Source organism: Eumetopias jubatus, unplaced genomic scaffold (assembly GCF_037043125.1).
Source record: "Eumetopias jubatus isolate StellerSeaLion01/CBP00866 unplaced genomic scaffold, mEumJub1_p1.0 scaffold_11, whole genome shotgun sequence".
Lineage (NCBI taxonomy): Eukaryota > Metazoa > Chordata > Mammalia > Carnivora > Otariidae > Eumetopias > Eumetopias jubatus.
In genome coordinates this window covers 45,439,993-45,454,896 of record NW_028274817.1, presented here as the reverse complement: position 1 = coordinate 45,454,896, position 14,904 = coordinate 45,439,993, and the positions used below count along the sequence as shown (strand labels likewise).

The 14,904-nt window shown below is 37.6% G+C and overlaps 1 protein-coding gene across 1 annotated transcript in view; it reads right to left on the bottom strand.

Annotated features, from left to right (window-relative positions):
• Positions 1–12,387, bottom strand: part of ZMAT1 (zinc finger matrin-type 1) — a 33,424-nt gene extending 21,037 nt beyond the window's left edge. The window contains exon 1 of the mRNA XM_028095350.2: positions 12,084–12,387. Within this exon, the coding sequence (XP_027951151.1) occupies positions 12,084–12,360 (277 nt within the window). The 5' untranslated portion in view covers positions 12,361–12,387. The remainder of the gene's footprint in view (positions 1–12,083) is intronic.
• Between the last annotated feature and the right edge of the window lie 2,517 nt (positions 12,388–14,904).

The window sequence follows — 14,904 nt, the reverse complement described above, 5'->3', positions numbered from 1 at the left end:
AGCTTTATGATCTTTATTGAAGTTAGTTTCAAAGTACTATGGTAGACATTTTGGAAAGAGATAAGGAAAAAGAATGAGCATCTATTGAAGGCCTTCTATGTGTCAAACAAAACAACAGCTTACCCCTTTAGTCCTTAAAACAAATCTGCAAGGTAAGTGGCATTTCACATATTCTGAAGATTAGAAAATAGGGATTCGGTACAATCAAAATTACTTGTCACATGTGTTATTTGGTGGAGCTAAAACTTAAACTTTGTTTTATCTCTACTTTTTTCATTATATACATAACTGTCCCACATGTTAGAAATGATGAATTCCTAATCTCAAGGAATTTACAATTTAGTAATTTTAGTAAGTGTATAGAAAAAACGATGATCCCAAAATCAAATGTCATAAGTGATAAAGGACACAAGGTACAATGTGTTCCTGCTGAGGAGTTTGAGAAAAGCTTTCTAGAGAACAGGTTTTGAACTAAGATTTAAAACATGTGTAAAATTCAGATAAAAAAGTGGAATAAACATATTTGGGGAGAGGCAGTATATGAAGGACGATAATTGAAAGGTTGGAATGAGGCCAAATCATAGCTGTCTTCACTAGGGCATTTGGATTGAATTCTGCATTCAAAAAAGGGAAAAGAAGTAGCTCAAAATGGGGATAGAAGTTAGGAATCAATTGCAGGCAAGAGGTCATTGAGGCTTGAACCAAAGGAGGGGCAGCAGGCACAGAAAAGAAGGAATGGATATAAGAGATGTAACTATCAAAACCAGGGGGCATTAAATCCGGAGCTTAGAATTTGCTACAAACATGATAAGCTTTTAGATCTATCACATTTAAGCTTACACAATGTTATTCCTGATGCAAAAAGTGGAACTTCGACTTTAAATCAAATAAATTCACTTACAACTACTTGTCAATGGGATATTCTTTGTGATTATAATATAATGAATGTGCTGATGTTCTGACTTCAGTGAATCAAAAACTAAAATATACAAAAATCTGTAATTAAAAAAGAAGATACTGGAATGATGATGCACATTAAAATGTACTTAGGAGGATTGACCCTCACTTTCTTTAAATAGCATGCTTTCCTAATCAAATATGATTAAATCTACGTTCAAAATTTCAGATAAAAAAGTTCATGTAAAAATTATTCTCAATTAGGTATCATATCAAATTCACATGCAGTTTTTCAAAATCATACATGCTGAACTAAAAATCTCTGTGGGTGGTCCAATCCAACCACAAGTGATTCTGATAAGCAACCATGTTGGGAATCACTGCCCTACAGGACAGGCTCAGATCCTTACACATAACGGCTGTCCAATATCTATTTGGTGACTAAGCTGATTGATATACAGGTTTTGTCATCTATGATACTTATCAAGCTAACTGTGCTTTAGTCTAACCTGAAATGATTTTTGAAAAAAAGGAAAAAAGAGAAAGAAAAAAAGTATTCCTTGACACTACCTCAAATCTATATAAATCTCCAGAGTTGAAGCCCAAGAATCTGTATTGTTAAATAGGGTCCCCAAGTAATCTCTTCAACAGTCTACCTAGTGATGCTAGTTCAACCTTTCACAAAGGTAGTTCTCAACCCTGGCTGCACATTGAAGTCACTAGGTTATTTTTAAAACATACCAATACCCAGACTCCACCCCAGACCAATTAACCAGAATCTTGGGAGTGGGTCCCCATCATAGTTTCTTGTCTGTTTGTTTTGTTTTTAAAAGCTTCTCAGGTCATCTGTTGCTGAATCTGTTGAACTGAAAATGTTTTCCTGGAGTAGGGGGGTCTCAAACTTTAGTGTGCATCAGAATAACCTGGAAACTTGTTAAAAGATTAATTAATTATTGGGTCCCATTCCCAGAACTTCTTATTCAGTAGTTCTGGGGTGGCGGACCAAGAACGTACAATTTTTTACAAGTTCCCTGGTGATGCTAATGCATCGCTGTTCAGTCTCATACTGTCTCAGAGCTTCCACTGGTCCTAGTTCTATTCCTCAAAGTCATTGTGAATATAATCCCTCTCCTAAAATGGCAATCCTCAAATATTTTAAGAGAATCGTTACATCTTTATTGCCCCTCCCACCCTAGCTTTTTTGTGAACTGATCCCAGGTCTGTCATGCAGTACGATTTCTAGTCCTCTCACTAGTTTACCTAAATCCCTGCCATTCATAAAGTGTAACATAAGCACAATCACCCTAATGGGGTCACAATAACAACCAGCTAGTAAAATGAGATCAACTCATTTTTTATTGTAGTAAAAATGTGTAATATAAAATTTACCACCCTAACCATTTTTAAATGTACAGTTCAGTAGTGTTAAGTACATTCACCTCTTTGTTTTGAATATTTCTCTTCTATTAATATAGCCCAAGATAGCTTCACTATTTTTTGGGGGGGCACATCATACTATTGACTCATGCTAGGCTAACTTTTGACTAAAATACAACCTTCTTTTTTTTAAAGATTTTATTTATTTATTTGAGAGAGAGAGAATGAGAGATAGAGAGCACAAGAGGGAAGAGAGTCAGAGGGAGAAGCAGACTCCCCGCCGAGCAGGGAGCCCGATGTGGGACTCGATCCCAGGACTCCAGGATCATGACCTGAGCTGAAGGCAGTCACTTAACCAACTGAGCCACCCAGGCGCCCTCTAAAATACAACCTTCTTTTTCACCTGGAGCCAAAGTCTGCGCTCCAGGACATAGTTATATAGATAGAAATGTTTATGGCTCCCCAAAAGACCCAATATACACTTGTATTTGTCTCATTTAAGTTCTCCTTTGTTAGATTCTACCAATAATTCTGGCCTTTCAAGATTTTTTAGATCCTGAATCTGTAGACAGGCGGCTTGTGGAAGCTGGCTTTTTACTGAGAACAATCATACATGATGGAGTATTGTTTTTCAGAGGGCACCCCACACTGCCAAATTTTCTTCAAACTGCATTTCCCCTAAATTTGACCTGAATGTAATGATCGCTACTTTCTAAAGGTTATACCTGAGGCTTGGAAAGGTCAAGCAATTTGTCTAAAGTTACATAGTTAGTAAGTGCCTAAGTCTGCCCAAGATTTCTGAGAGCTAGTTCTTAAAAAGGCCAAAGTCTTGAATGAGAAACTTCCTCTCTAGGTTTGGCATATATAAGAAATATATGCCTGATTCACAAGAGATGCTAAAAAATGTTCCTTTAGACCCTACTATACCCCCATCCCCACTATCTGAGACATGATTTTTGTACTCCCAGAAGTAAATGGCCTATTGCCAATTCTGAAAGTGGGAGAGAAAATTGGTGATATATAGTGCGTTTTCCAGCCTGTCTCAGGGGGAAGACCTAGAGAGCAGAAGAACTTCAGGGAATAGATGTTAAATTAGGAGTGATGTGAGTAAATGATGTTGGCTGTGAGGAAGATGGCTGGAACAGGAACTAATGTTTATTGTGGACTCACTATATGCCAGGAACGAAAATAAGTGTGCTCACAAAGAACTGGGGCTTTGGAACTGGTTCCGGTAGGAATGAATAGCTGAAGAAACTTGGCAATTTGTTTCTTCCTCTTTTTCCTTTTCTTCTTTATACTCTCTTCACATCTTTTCTCTTTATAAACTGGTTAGAATTTGAAACAAATGTATTTTTATTGGTTGGTTGTTAATATGAGCTCACACTGATTCTTAATTCCAAAAGCAGTCAAGAGTTGTAAAAAGCACTAGAATGAGAGACTGCATTAACCTTTACCCTGCTATTAACTAGCTATATGACTAAGAACATAATACATTCTTTCATATTTCCATTTCTAAAGTTTCTTTGTACTTGACCATACATGGATTGATAGTTATCAATAAGAAAAGGTTGTATTTTAGATAGAAATACATAGAGAAGCAAAATTTTGGTGGGGTACTTACAAAGGATCCAAATATCTTAGCTCCTTCCAAATAATAAGTCTATCAGGAAACACAAAAGATGATTTGAACTTTTAAGCAGCTATACAGTCGTACAGACTTTAGGGCCTAAAAATTCAAAAGGTCCCAATATTTCTTCCCCTACTCCTCCATTATCTGCATTTCCTTATCTATGTCCTAACCCTAAAATTGGTTCTCTCCAAGGTATTTCTTTGCAAAAACATACACAGCATTTCTATTACTAAATATAATGTTTTGGTCATTATAGCTAGTGTCAACAATTTTTTTTTGCAAATTAGGGTATTATTTTAGTTATAATTTAGGTATAAGTGGCTGAGTTTTCTTTTCCAACAATGAATACACCAAATTCATGGCAGATGGTCCTGCATCTTCCAATCTAAGTTAATTAGAAGTTAGGAGCGCTAGGGTTAAAAATATAAGATTACACATTAGAATATCAAATGACAAAATAATAAATGACAAATAAATAGATAAATGATAAATAAATAAATAAAAATAAGTAAGTGTGACTTCATCCCTCACCTGCAGCAAATAAAGTTCTTTGAACATGGGAAGGTAAATATCTCCCAGTCGATCTTAAGACGTTGCTTTAATATTCCTAGCATAGTAGCATAGTACTTTTCAACTGTTCTTCATTCTCTGACATATTTGAATTTTATATGCCATCATAAACTTGGAAAAGAGATATGGATAGGGGAGCAAGATTTTATACTCAGAATCAAAGCCCATCTTAGTGTAGCTTGATAGCGAGATCTTAGTGATACAATGGTGTCCTCTCAAATAAAGACTGGGATATACTGTCTTTGAAACATACAGGAGTTTCTCACGTTGATAACATTTCTTTGCATTTTAACCTAAAAAAAGCAATGGGAAATAAGAAAGCACTATCAAAAACTAGATTCAAATTGTCAGAGACCTAAGGCTGATAATGGAGTTACAGCTTAAAGGATATGGAACAGATGAAATAAAACCATGTTTATTGCATGGTCCTGTTTACATTCAGAGTATTAAGAGTAAAACTGCTTTGCAATGCTGTCCTCTGTGGTCACAATAAACAGTACACTTTTACTGCCAACTGTTAACAAGTTAAGCATAACTTTTAAGTATTTTATTTTCTAGATATTAGACACATCAGAAAGTTCTTTAGGTTGGAGAAATATGGTCATATAACAAAACTATGACCTACAGGTACAGAGTTCCAATTTGGGACAACGAAAAATTTCTGGAGATGGATAGTGGTGAAGGTTGCTTAACAATGTGGATGTACTTAATGCCACTGAGTTGCACACTTAAAAATGCTTAAAATGGCAGTTTTATGTTATGTATATTTGGCTACAATAAGAAATGTAATAAAATACTGAAAAAAAGTTAAAATAAAGACAAAAGCAACTTCTTCTCCCTCAACCACAGCATGAAGGGCAGGCAGTTCCCCTGCAGTCAACTTACCACCCAGAGGAAAATGCATGAGCAAGTAATAAACCTTTGTTTTGCTATTATCACATAAGTGATCCTCTCTTGAATAACAATTATAAGGGTTAATTTTCATAAGGGTTATTTTAAATGAAAGAGTGGTTTTTTGACAAACCATAAATGGGATCTGATAAGAAAATTCATGTATTTGGTGCTCCTACAATTTGACTATATTTTTGTGTGGCCTTAGCCGTTGGTGAGAGGAAGAATCAACTAATTTTCTATTAATGAAAGTGTTTAGTCTTTTTAAAAATTTTATTTATTTACTAGTCAGAGAGAGAGAGCACAAGCAGAGGGGAGCAGCAGGCAGAGGGAGAAGCAGGCTCCCCACTGAGCAAGGAGCCCGATGCAGGATTCAATCCCAGGACCCTAGGATCATGACCTGACCGAAGGCAGAAGCTTCACCGACTGAACCACCCAGGTGTCCCAAGTGTTTAGTCTTTTTATTTCTTTCCTACAGGAGTGTTTACATGACTTGAGAAAGCAAAGCTTTCATAATAATTTGGAATGGGGGAAAAATTATGACCTACAGCACTGGGTAGTAGGAAAAAAGAATAAGCTTTTGAGTTGGTCAAACAGATTCAAATCCTCTCTCTACCTCTGTTATACCCTTGAGCAAATTATTTAACCACTCTGAGCCAGTTTTTTTTTTTATCTAAAAAGTACAGAAACACAATGTCTCTCCCAGAACATGGTGACTATTAAATGAAACAAAATTAAAAAAAAATGTTTAACACACGTTATCACTTGATAAAGTATGCTTGTTTACTAATTCAGTAGCTGAAAGTTTTACTTAATATTATATATAATAAAACTTTTTATCAGATCAGAGTAATTTTAGAGATCATTTAGTCCAATGTTTCTGAATCTTAGCACTATTGTCACTTTGGGCCAGATAATTCATTGTTGTGAGGGGCTATTCTATGCATGGTAAGACATTTAGCAGCACTCTACCAGCTAGAAGTTGGCAGCACTCCCCAGTTGTGACAAACAAAAATATCTCCAAACATTGACACATGTCCCTTGTGGGGCAAAATTGCTTCTAGTTTATAGCTGATTTAGTCTAATGTTCTCATTTCAAAATAAGGAAGCAAGCCCAAAGAGGTCATAGGAAACAAAGGATTGGGGAAGTTAAAATATATGATTCCAGATTCATTTGGATTTGCCATTTATAAATGGTGGATTTGGACTAAGAAAAAGTTCCAGAAGTCTGAGGAGAGGCATTAGTAATAGCTGAGGGATGTTCTTAAGTAAGTGAAATACAAATGTGAGTACAAATAATTAACATTCTGTGGATTAGAATCCCTTATGTTGATATAAAAATATTCAATTCAGCTTGTTCGAGTATCTGCCTTTGATGATATAAAAAGCAAAGGGGATTCGCTTCTCAGAAACTCATTTTTAGAGACCTTTGTTGGATTGTACCTCCTCCAAATAGCTGCATTATTATGCTAAAGTAAAATACCATTAACTTCTGTATCCAAAAATGCAATTGAGTGTGAAATCCAAATCCTATTTGAAACTTTCTTCTAGTACTACTAGGTAACACCAGACAATTTAGGATAAAAGATTTTTGTAATAAAAGAAAAACATTTATGGCATGAGTCAGAAAAAAAATAATGAATCTATGCCCACAATTTGGTCCACTCTCACTAATGAAATTAAAAACCATACAGGATCTGGGGTGCCTGCATGTCTCAGTCAGTTAAGTGTCTGACTCTTGATTTTGGCTCAGGTCATGATCTCAGGGTCCTGAGATCGAACCCTGTGTTGGGCTCTGCACTGGGCAGGGTTACCTCCTTAAGATTCTCTCCCTCACTCTCCCTCTACCCCCCTCCCCAGGCACCATACATGCACAGGCTATCTCTCTCTCAAAAACAAACAAACCCCCAAAATCAACCATACAGGATCTCTGAGGAAAGGAAGATTGTAACATCCCTTCAGTTCTAAGTATGAGAACTTTCTCTGTTCACTCCAATTAAATGTTCTTCGGTTATCTTGATAAGAAGTTTAAGCTTATTCAAAGTAGATGATTCTGTATATAAATGGCTATAATTAACAAAATGAATCTGACTTCTATTTGTTGCATGACAATTAGATTTAGTTGTACAAAAGACCAAATTTCTTCAAGACAACCCATCAGATGTTTATAGCAATACCTAGCTATTAACTGTTTTAATGCTTTGTTGAAGTGGGAATTTCACAGTCCAACTGATCTTGATGCAAAAAAAAAAAAATAGCATTGTAAAAAAACTCTTTGCATCCTATTTTAATGAAGTGACAAGAATGGAGCAAACCTCAGAAGAGTTGGCTGCAATCATATAAACATAAATCTCACTCTTAGTCACAGATTTAAAGTCAGGTTAATATAAAGTCAAATTGATAAACCAGTCACAGATATAAAGTCAGGTTAATATAAAGTCAATAAACCAGAAAAATCATCATCTTAATTCTGCAAAGAGCATATGTGCTATATTCTCCATGATTACACCTTTTGAGATAGCCTCCCTCAAACATTTTGATTTAAAAGGATTTTTTAATAGCTGACTTGACCTTTGCAATTTTTTAATGGCATCATATAAAGGAAAGAAAAATAGAGCTCAACACTAAGTTATAGTGGAAAATGGATCATGTTAACCTTGCCAAGGTGTTTTAACTCTTTTTGCCCCCTAAATGTCACAACCCATTTAAGGAATTTTCAGAAATATTATTTGTTCCAGAAATGCAGATTTGTACCTGTGACCGTTATGAACACTCAGTTATAATGCTATCTAGTATCCTTACTTTCTCAGTTTATAAAATTAGTACCTGACCTATAAGTTTGGCAAGTTTTGGCTATTTTACACAGATTGTTACAAAAAAATATAATAAAGGCTTTCCTATAGCATATTAATTCCAAAATAAAATGTAATTAATAAAATAACTGGGAATACTAGTTATATGTTTAATATTTACTTTGTCTTTATTTAAACTAAGTCCCTGACCTTCATAATATAAGTACTCTGTGGCTAGTTAGCTCTGGAGTCCTGTCTGCTTGTGAAGTTATAAAATGAATTCAAGTACTGTGTATATCCATTAATTTACTTGATCCCATACCTACTTGGTGTCAGAAAGCCACCATGCCATTCATTCCAACAGATTAGTAAATGTGAATGGATCTACAAGACTGGTTTCAGGTGGAAAAGAATCAAAGTTCATACCCTAACAGATATGTGATGAATATAGGAAGGGGCATGCTTAGTCAATATTATCACATATTGACACCTAATTAAAGACAGAGGGTCAGAAACTAACCAGTGGTCATTAACCTCTCTCCAGACATCCCCACCCCGCCAAATGTAAAGAATTAAAAATTAATTCTAACAGTTTGCTAATTATTCCTTCTTAGATACCACATTTATAATATAATGTGTTTTAGTGTGCCTGTAGTATATAAGACACCATGGGTAGAATACAGGTTTATAATAAACAATGAGGCAGTCCTGATAGTTTAAGAGTTTGACAAGTGATATTTAAAATTGTATTTTTCCCAGTTATTTATTTGTTCATTTTATAATTTTACTACCAAGCACTACTATTGAGCTCTTTAATATAGCTGTGTCTAATTCATCTATATCCTCATCACTGAGCATAGTGCCTGGCACACACACATACAGGTGTTCAATAAATGATTCCTGAGTAAATGAAGGAAAGGCCATTAACTAGGTTTTCTTATGGGGACTTGAAACTTTACCGAATAATATGGAGACAAAGGTAATTGTTGGGTAATTGCTATGCAAATGGATAATTAACTAAATAAAAAGCCAGCGTGTCCTCCAATCTAAAACAATCCCCTTAATTTATTTTTCTTAAAAAGAAGAGGTAAATAAAAGGGATTTGTTTTTGTTCTGATTTTTACTATGATTACACTGGAACATTAATACTGGGTGAAAATTCATTTTTGAGCCATTAAACATTTTTGAAAATGTTACTGAATGAAATACGAAGTGTCCTACAAAATCTCATGACTCTCCTTTCCATGAATTCTGGGTAGGTATGTGTTTTGTCGTATGTCCATTTATATGGCATTTCTTTTGTTTGTTGTTTTGTTTTTATTACCCAATTTCCCATTTGTAACCTCAAAAGCTTCTAATCTCCCCTGCTTGCCAATTTCTAATCTCCACTGACATCTGCTCATTACCAACCCTAAGAAAGATGTTGGCTATAGTTGAAAATAGTTCAGCAAATACTTGATCAAACCACTTTTAATGGTCCTATCTGGAGTGGACTTGGAATAACTGGAATCTTGACAATTCTTTGTCACTATTTAGACCAATTTCCTAACCCGGGCTTAAAAAACAAACAAGCAAAAGATACTGGCACACCATCAAGCAATATTTTTCTCTCTTCTCCTTTATCTACTATCATACAACTGGCAATCATTTATAGTCTTTATAAATATCTAAACAAAAATATTTTTCTGACCTAATAATGTTTTGGACAGTGTACTATATATCACATATTTATCTGTTGTTAGGTGGAAAGGTAAGAGAGTTTTGGTTTGGAGTGAACAGTTAACGAAGGATATTTACCTAAAATGAAATGGTAAGAGATCATTTTTAGGTAGCAATTATATTTGGTTTTTCATATCCTAGTAAATGGTCTCAACACTAACAACACAGATTTCATCACTCACTGAATGTCAAATGATAACTATGGTCAAAGTTTCTCATGGTTTATGAATTACTGTCCTAATGCACAGCCACGGAAATGCCATCGAGAGTATCAATGCAGAACTGCAAAATCATGGTTCATACTTTCAAATCTGAAATCAACCTTGGAGTACGTCTGGTCCAATACCTCTATTTCAGAAATGTCAAAACCCAAATCCAAGAAGTCTGTGATCTGTTCAGGGTCACAAAATCTAGCAGATAAACAACAGAACCTAAGTTCACTGCACCAGACTCCTCTGCTAGAGCTCTCCTCATTTTGCCAGCTAGTAATAGTATATACAGGGTATTGCTCCTACTTTATGAATTTCTATCTCTTAAAGCCTTCAATACCTACATAAATTCAAAGATACTATAACCAAGCCAGTCACAGAGACAGGCAAAAAGCCATTTGCTCCATGAGATACCCATGAGATACTGGTCCTAAAACTTACTGTGGAAAGGCCACGACAGCGAGATTGAACTGTGATCTCGACCACCTCTAAAATCTGTTCTCTCCTTTCTAGTTATACATAGTTTGGTATAAAAACAAAAAATTCCAGATTTCATATTTTCATCCTGAAACAACTGTACAAATCCAGGCTGACTAAAGACACTAGTCTTTCAAAGGTTGCCTTCAGTAAGAGAGCTAATAAATAAAAAGACATCACCATATCACAGTGTATTTCTAACTTCCATATTTAGTAAGTGGCATTTATGTAATGTGCCTATGACCAATATTGTAAAGGATTTTTTTTTTACTGCTTTGCCATTCCTCCAAAGTGAAAGGTGTGAAAAGTTATGAAATAGCACAGAGGGATGTACCATTTAAGAATGTGAAGAGAAAATCATTTTTATGGGGTAATTTTAATGGGGTGTTCTCCTAAGAAAAAGGAACTTAAATTATTCTACTCCATTTTAGTGTCCACGTCTTTCACTTTGGAGGCAAGTTAGCAACATAAGGTAACACACAAATACTGGAAATTAATTACGAAATTAACGATGGCAAAATGCTTTACTGAACTCTTCTGTAGTGGAATCGGTCTCAACAATCTAAGAGGCATTTCCAAACACTGCTTTAAAACACATTTCAATGGCAAATTTTACAGTTTGCTATTAGTAGGCTGTTTACTAGTATATAGTATTCTGTGTGAACTAGAAACCACTTATTACTGAAATCGTCAAGAAATATCTCTTCTATGTTAGGAGTAGTATGTGTTGGTAGGTACAACAGCACTTATTAAAATCAAAATCATCTCAAAGATGGGCCCCTAAACCTTGCTCTACAAGGTCACACCCTCAAATAGCCAAAGAAAACTCTCCAAAGTGATTTCTGAAATCTGTGCTTCTACCACACTCTCTTCCTTTATTCTTTTCCTTGTACAACCCCCTCCACCAGACCCTATGATCCTAAAATCTAACAGCTCCTACTTTAAAGCTCCAGTATACATTCTAACCTCCCCAAATTCCTAACCTCATCTCTCTTTAAATATCCTACTCCAAGTTTCTACACTGCAGGATGCTGAATTTCACCAAACGGGTGAAATTGTTTCTTGTTTCTTCGGCCTTTTCTATCTCTGCCCCCTTTCTCCGTCAGTCCCCCTTCCCTTTCCCTGACCCTCCAGCTCCACAGCACTTCTACCTTGCCTCCTCTTTTTACCAACTCACACCTCAGCTTCGTAGACCATACTGAGGCACCCTGGCTGGGAGAAAAACTATGTGGTATTTTTCTTCCCTTTAAACTCCTGCCTTGTGAATACCTGCAGCTCCTTTTCCTGGGCACCCCCCATCCTTTTGAGGGGGAGAAGTAGGGAAGCCCCTCTCTGCTTCAGTCCATCTTGCACACTCGGGACTACTACGGCAGGGCGGGGCGGGGCGAGCTTGGCCTTTACTGCGCCACAGCAGGTGGGGGGTGGGGCGGTGGCGAACCGCGCCCAGTCCGATCTCGGACGGGCTGAAGAGAGGCAGCGAAGGAGATGGGGCCGCCCCCACACCCCGGGACGGGAACTCACCTTCTCTGAGGAAAGGGCGGGTGTCTACTTTAAAACTACTGCCCCCCCTCCCCGCCGCCGCCATAGTGGAGCCGCCAAAGCCGCCGCCGCCGTCGCCACAGCCACCGGCAGGCGGGCTGGCAGGGGTGGAGGTGGCGGAGGAGGCAGGCACAATCACTGCCGCCGCCACCGCCGCCGCCGCGCAGGCGGTGTAGGAGGAGGAGGCGGCAGAGACGGTAGCTTCCTGAGGGGAAGACTCCGCCGCCAGCGGTGCGACTGTGCTCGGCGCCGCCGCCATCGCAGCGAAGCGCGGACAATTGCACTTGCGCCTCGCTCCCGTTAAGCCCTTTTAGCCCCGCCTCCCGTTTAGCCCCGCCCCTTCGCCCCTCTTTTCCACGCTTCAGCTTGAGCCTCGTTCTCGCTCCTTCTCCCCACCAATAGGAACGCTTTAGACCCGCGGGCTGCCCCTCCCCCTTCTCCCACTGCTTGTCGTCACCCGCTTCCCTTTGGAGGGGAAGCGATGATGGCCAAGGGCAAAGGGCAAAAAGCGCGGGATGTAAAAGCACGTGGGCCTCACACAGTGAGGCATCTTCCTTTGGAGGAGCTGATCTAAAACCAATTTTAGGTTAAAAAGAAATGTCTGGAAACCAACTGATTTCACCCCCCAAATCTCTCTTTCTTGTACAGAGAACAGAAATAAACAGAATACTCGGTCATGATTTTCGTCATGGGGCCGTAAACGACTACTTATATATCCATCTACCTTTTTAATTACAGTAAAAACCTGTGAATCTGGTACCCAACCAAAGAACTAGAATATTACTGATAATTTAAAACTTCTCAACATTTTCCCCCAACTGCCCTAAAGAAACCAATATCCTGATTTATTTTTATTATTTCCATGCCCTTGTTACCTATATTCTTATCACATACGTGTATGCCTGAACAATGTTTTTTACTTTTGTTTTAAATTTCACAGCATTGTGTATCTTTTTCTAGGTAGCATTTTGAGATGTTTTTCTTTTGCTAAACATTTTGTTTCTAAGATTCATCCATGTAGCTGTAGTTCATTCACTTTTAATGCTGTATAATATCCCATTCATTTCCCTGTTGATGGATATGTGTCCTGGTGCTTCTGTGCAAAGGTTTCTCTTGGGTATGCTCTCCTTCCCAGTCTCATTTCCATTACCCTATTTCAAGTCATCATCTCTTGTCAGAACTATGGCTTCTTACTGGTCTCCTTTCCTCTGATCTCAATCCCTTCCACTGCCCCCACATCACCACTCTTATTTTATGATTCAGCAATATTAAATTAATTACAGATTCCTATGAAGACTCATTTCATTATGCAGTATTGTATATATTGTTCTCTCTTCCTGAAATGCCCTTTTCCCCACATTAGGCACATGTCTAATGAGCCCTTATACACCCCTTGAAACCCAGATAATACATCACTTCCTCCAGTAGCCTGTTTTGTCCTACTTAGACTTAATTCCACCCTCCTCTGTGCTGCCCCCATATCCCGTGCATATTAGTATTGTGTACCTTTCTTCTCCATAGCCTGGAAACATTTTGATACAAAAGACAATTTGTTTTATTTTTGAATCCTTCTGCTCCAGCACAGTAAAGTCCTAGAGCCAAAGTCATGAACCAGTGGTTCCTAGGGCTAGGTCCCTAAGTCCCTAGGTCTGGCACACAGATATGTTTTGATTAACAGTAAAATTGTTTATTACTTCCTTGTCAATATTTGAAAGGGTCATTTCATATCAAGAAAAAGTTTCTTAAAAGCATTTGAAAATTTGGCACTGAAATAGCCAATAGGACAAGGTAAGCCTAAAGAGGGAATGTAATTTTATCCCTTCCAAAATTGTGTGTGTGGGGGGGAGGAAATCCCTCAAAAACATGGCTTCTCAAAATATGAATCACCATCCGCTTGTATAAAAACTATTCAGTCAAAATCTTTGGGGAGTGTACATCACTCAGGATTTAGTCAGCAAAAGAGAAACTGCGCTAGGTATTTTATTTTATTTTTTTATTTATTTTTTTATTATGTTATGTTAGTCACCATACATTACATCATTAGTTTTTGATGTAGTGTTCCATGATTCATTATTTGCGTATAACACCCAGTGCTCCATTCAGAACGTGCCCTCTTTAGTACCCATCACCAGGCTAACCCATCCTCCCACACCCCTCCCCTCTAGAACCCTCAGTTTGTTTTTCAGAGTCCATCGTCTCTCATGGTTCATCTCCCCCTCCGATTTCTCTCCCTTCATTGTTCCCCTCCTGCTATCTTCTTCTTCTTCTTCTTCTTCTTTTTAACATATAATGTATTATTTGTTTCAGAGATACAGATCTGTGATTCAACAGTCTTGCACAATTCACAGCACTCACTATAGCACATACCATCACCAATCTCTATCACCCAGCCACCCCACCCACCACCGCTCCAGCAACCCTCAGTTTGTTTCCTGAGATTAAGAATTCCTCATATCAGTGAGGTCATATGATACATGTCTTTCTCTGACTGACTTATTTCCCTCAGCATAACACCCTCCAGTTCCATCCACGTCGTTGCAAATGGCAAGATTTCATTCCTTTTGATGGCTGCATAATATTCCATTGTGTATATATACCACATCTTCTTTATCCATTCGTCTGTCGATGGACATCTTGGCTCTTTCCACAGTTTGGCTATTGTGGACATTGCTGCTATAAACATTGGGGTGCATGTACCCCTTCGGATCCCTACATTTGTATCTTTGGGGTAAATACCCAGTTGCACTAGGTATTTTAAACAGAAAATATTTAATATAGGAAATCTGGTATGTTTAAAAAATCA